Source organism: Rhinopithecus bieti, unplaced genomic scaffold, assembly GCF_001698545.2.
Source record: "Rhinopithecus bieti isolate Rb0 unplaced genomic scaffold, ASM169854v2 scaffold_19969, whole genome shotgun sequence".
Lineage (NCBI taxonomy): Eukaryota > Metazoa > Chordata > Mammalia > Primates > Cercopithecidae > Rhinopithecus > Rhinopithecus bieti.
Genome location: NW_016810434.1, coordinates 1,372,249 through 1,377,056, shown reverse-complemented (window position 1 = coordinate 1,377,056; position 4,808 = coordinate 1,372,249). Strand labels below are relative to the sequence as shown.

The window sequence follows — 4,808 nt, the reverse complement described above, 5'->3', positions numbered from 1 at the left end:
TGCCACAGAACAAAAAGCAGACGTGTCCACTGTGAGGCCGCCAAAGTGCTATGTGCTTAGATTGTACAAGCACACGGATGCAATGAGAGCTAGTGAATGAGCTCAAGGCAGAAGGAAAGCCTCATCTTTAAGGTACAGCGTTAAGATTTTAGCTGTGTGGCAACCACCTTGAACCTTAATTTTAAAAAGAAAAAAGGCCTGACAACAGCAACCCCTGACAGGTGGATTTTCAAATTGTCAGCATTCATCATTGTCACTCAAGGTCATCCTTTTATTAGCTTCAGAGATTTGATTGAGAAAGTATGCTGGGATGGGATAAGAGAAAAAAAAAAAAAAGATCCCAGAGAGTTGATTTCTGAGAGCAAATACTATTTACAGACTACACTATAAAGACGGAACACTGTGGCTCTGTCAGTGAACAGTAAGGTAAAAAGAACAAATCTAACCAATAACTCAATGAGAGCAAAATCAAGAAGTTCCACATATCTTTTAAGGGCACCTACGGGGGAACCTCCTAGAAGCAGCCAGGCCCGCCCACCTTGCTCCTGAAGAGCAAGGCTGTGGGAGGTAAGAGCACACACACAAACTAATGACGTCCATCCCTCCAGCCCAGCCTTCACAAACCAATGGCCTTGTCCCACCATCCTTCCCAGGACCACACCAACAGTAAGCATAGTTGGCCGGGTGTGGTGGCTCACACCTGTAATCCCAGCACTTTGGGAGGATGAGGCAGGCAGATCACTTGAGCCCAGGACTTTGAGCCCACCCTGGGCAACATGGTGAAACCCCATCTCCACAAAAAACAGCCAGTGTGGTGGTGCTACAGGTGGTGCACATCTGTGGTCCCAGCTACTTGGGACGGTGAGGTAAGAGGATTGCTTGAGCCCAGAAGGCAGAGGTTTCAGTGAACTGAGATTACACCACTCCAGCCTGGTGTCACAGTGAGACTTTGTCTCAAAAAAAAAACAAAAACAAACAAACAAAAAAAACACATTAAGCACGCTCTAATGAAACCTCTTGACAAAGTGAAAGGTTCTGTGAGCTGTTTGAAATACAGGATGACATCCTCTCAATGTTTCTCATTATAATCACGATAATGGCTTAGACATTCATATAAATCAGAACCTTCACCTAGTTTTCATAAATGGTTCCATAAAACCCAGCAAGTGAGCTGCCTCCATTCTGCTGTTTCTCAGGTCTGTTCCTGAGAAACACACAGAATGCACACCTACCTTGTCCACATTGGCCCGCGTCTTCGCCGATGTCTCCACGTACTGCACGCCCCACTCTTCGGCTTTACTCCTGGCCTCCTCCACAGGCACCTGCCTCCGCTCCTCTAAGTCAGACTTGTTTCCCACGACAAGCAATGGAATTTTATCTTCTTCAGCCTTCACACGGAGAATCTGCTCCCTAAGGTGTTACACCAAAAATACAGCAGCTAAAACAACCAAAGTAACAACCCCACTTTTGTGAACCCATCTAAAATAAAAGCCTTTCCTAAGGCAGAAGGGGAAAAAAAAAAATCAGATTTAGGGCATGTTCTGAGAAAGCACTCCCTAGAGGCAGTCATGAGCGAGACAAGTGTCTTCCAAGTCTGGTTCTCAGTTTGCCTGCATCAGAATCTCCTAGGACACTCATTACAAATGCAGATTTCTGGGCCCAGTCTTACAGAAGTAGGTGTCTGGATAGGAGCCCAGGATTTTGCATCACAACAGGGTCCCCAACTTACGCACAAAAAAAAAAAAGTAAAAGAAGAAAATGGTCAATCTCTGCAATAAAACAAGCTAAAGGAACTATCTCCATAAAATGCTAATTCCCCTGAAAATATTTCTTTGTAACATAAAAGCTATGAAATCCAGTGTTTTCTATATGGAAGGTGGCAGCTTGTTAGTGGATCACAAAACCAATCTAGTGGGTCACAACCAGCAGTTTCCCCCCTCTCCCTCAATGAAATAGATTATAGAACAGAACTGAACAGATCAGAAATGTCCAAGGGAATCTCAAGTAGGAAAGGTGAATATTGTTTTGTTTTGAAACTTCAGCTTTGATTAGATCTGCATGTGTACATGACAAGTATGTCATCCCACCCCCAGTTTCTATGCAGACACAGTAATGTTAGAGGCCACAGAATTGGGACAGATATGTTAGGCAGTAATCACATTCTAATACATACCATTTTTCTACTACAAAGTGAAAAAAACGAAAGGAAATACTACAAGCCCTATGGAAAAGTTCTTCAAAAGTGTCTTCTATAAAAATACCATTACCCATAGCACATTAAATTTTACATCTACTAAAAATTATCAGCTATCTGAAAGTACTAATCAAAACCAAATATTTTTTTAAAAAATTAAATATCCCATTCCCATTATTTTGGTCCAGTGAGAATATTTCTATTTTATATTCCAATACATTCTAAAAAGAGTCCTCTTCAAAATGTATTTTTTAGAGATCTGCACTGATTTTTATATGGTATAGGGTAACATTCCACAATAATAAAATTATTTTCTAGGCCAGGCGTGGTGGCTCACATCTGTAATCCCAGCACTTCGGGAGCCTGAGGAGGGAGGATCACTTGAGCCCAGGAGTTCAAGACCAGTCTGGGCAACATAGGGAGACCTTGTATCTACAAAAAAAATAATAATAATAATAAAATTTCCATGTAGTCAATTTAAGTGCCAGATAGCAAATATTTTAAGACAAACTAAAAAGATGAAAAGATGCTTGAAACTGGCTTTGTGTAGCCTTGTTATACCCTACATTTGAACTCGGGTCAAAGAACAAGATACATTTAAAAGTCATGTGATCAATATAAACTATGAACAATAAAAACTGACAGCTTTCTGGCTCATTAGCCTTGCAGGGGAACACAAAATTAACTCACTGATAAACATATCAATCCAAAAATGGGAGTACCAAGTTCTGGTCTCTTAACGACAAGCCTATTTATCTTACTTCATAAAATATTTTCCAGGAAAAGTTTCAAGGAAGACAGCATATTCACATGTCATTTTATATTGGGGCCTTTCTATTTGGAAGATAATACAGAAATGCTGTTTTAAAACTGCTAACAGGCATGAAGTAAAGTGACTAAGTTTAGCCACAGGGCTCAAATAATTGACCTGCATTTGCATTCTTCCGTTCGCAACAACGTGAGAAACCTAAGCAAAGTTCAAGTCAGAAGAACTAACTTCCCCTTCTTTCTGGTTTTAGGTATTCATCTGTCCTTTTCCTTCTAAGGATCTCTCTTTTCACCTAACGACCAAAACCCTTTTCCATGATGAGGGGAGCCCTGCTCCCATTCTGTGAGAACACCTGAGTACTATCTGTGCGTGTGGTGACTGAGGAGAGGATAAGGGACACTTTAAATACCTGTATTTCTTCATATCCTCTGCAAAGGACTCTCCTGCCCACTTCCCTTCTAGGTAAGTCACAGAAACAACAGGAAATCAAAAGGCTCGGGGCAGGGAAGAAGAGAGTGTGTGCATCTGTCCTGTTTTACCTTCTAGGAGGCATTAAAAACACAACTATGTAGATGCAAACAATTATAAATGCATGGGCTACATTCAAACACAGCAGCCCTTAGGAAGGTCTGAAATGTCTAAAAAGTAACAGGACTTCTCATAATGAGTCACAGTCATTTAACTGGTCACTGCAACACACGCACTCTGCTTCCAGCAAAGTAGGTCTTCGACTCTGAAGCCTGCAGCTATGAAGCATCACTGAGGCACCTCCCTATTATCTTTCACTCGCCCTGCTGGGTGACCTGTGCTCACCTGGCTCAGTGATGCTTCCGTCCAAGTCCTGGAAGGATAGTTAGCTTTCTCCTTTTCACCTCTGGCTGACCACCTTACTGTCAGACCAGAACTTGCTAAAGAATTTTAAAAACTGATTGATTTGGGGTTTTTTCTCTTCAATTCCCTACTAAACTCTAGATCTCCTTCTTAAAAAGTCATCCAGATAGATATATTTATAAGAACAGATCTTTTTAAATACAATTATGTAGAAGAAACAGGAAGGGCATGGGGTAAAGAGACATTCACAGAGTGTAATAATTATGCCCAAAAGGCTATTTCTTTACAACAAAATGAACTTAAGGTATTTTTCATTGCCATATTTTTTTTTTCTTTCTTCTCTAACACCTTCATGGAGAATAACTGCCACATTTTAAAATAAATAACAATGGATATTCTACTCACTATGGAAGTGCCGCGTGTCTACACTGTGACAGGGCCTGGGGACAATGGAGGGTAGCCAGGTTCCTGCCCCCATGAAATGCACAGTCTAATGCATCCTTTCATTTCATTTCTCAACTCACAAGTGCATTTCCAGAGAAAGAAACAAAATCCTGACACTAAGTAAACTTGCCCATGGTCAGTGAGTGGCAAGGCAGGGATTCAAACCCAGTCACCTGACTCTAAAGCCATGTTCTCACCCCTCCACTATGCTAGAAGTCCTTAAGTAGCAGCAAATGGTCATTTTGACTCACATCTTTCACTCTCCGGTCATTATTTCATAACCTTCAAAACAAACTGAATCTGCTACTTTTTTTAGTAAAATTATTAAAAAGATAGATGGTTAATTTATCAATGAAAATCTCTCAGGATTTATAGGAACAAAATTATAAGTTCTTGAGTATATGGAATAGCTTCACTCTTTTTCAGGGACAATAAGACTCTTAAAATTATTTCATTCAGAAATCACAGATCAGGAAAGCCCAAAGAGATTATAATCATCACAGTCTATAATGTGCCAAGATTAGATTCAGAAAGCCCCAGAAGATTCTCCCTTTTTTTTTTTTTTTTTTT

At 40.4% G+C, this 4,808-nt stretch overlaps 1 protein-coding gene across 7 annotated transcripts in view; it reads right to left on the bottom strand.

The window, feature by feature from the left end:
* Positions 1-4,808, bottom strand: part of RALB (RAS like proto-oncogene B) — a 53,178-nt gene that overhangs the window by 4,479 nt on the left and 43,891 nt on the right. For all 7 annotated transcript variants that reach the window (XM_017891977.1, XM_017891979.1, XM_017891975.1 and 4 more), the window contains exon 4: positions 1,233-1,410. In XM_017891977.1, the coding sequence (XP_017747466.1) occupies positions 1,233-1,410 (178 nt within the window). The remainder of the gene's footprint in view (positions 1-1,232; positions 1,411-4,808) is intronic.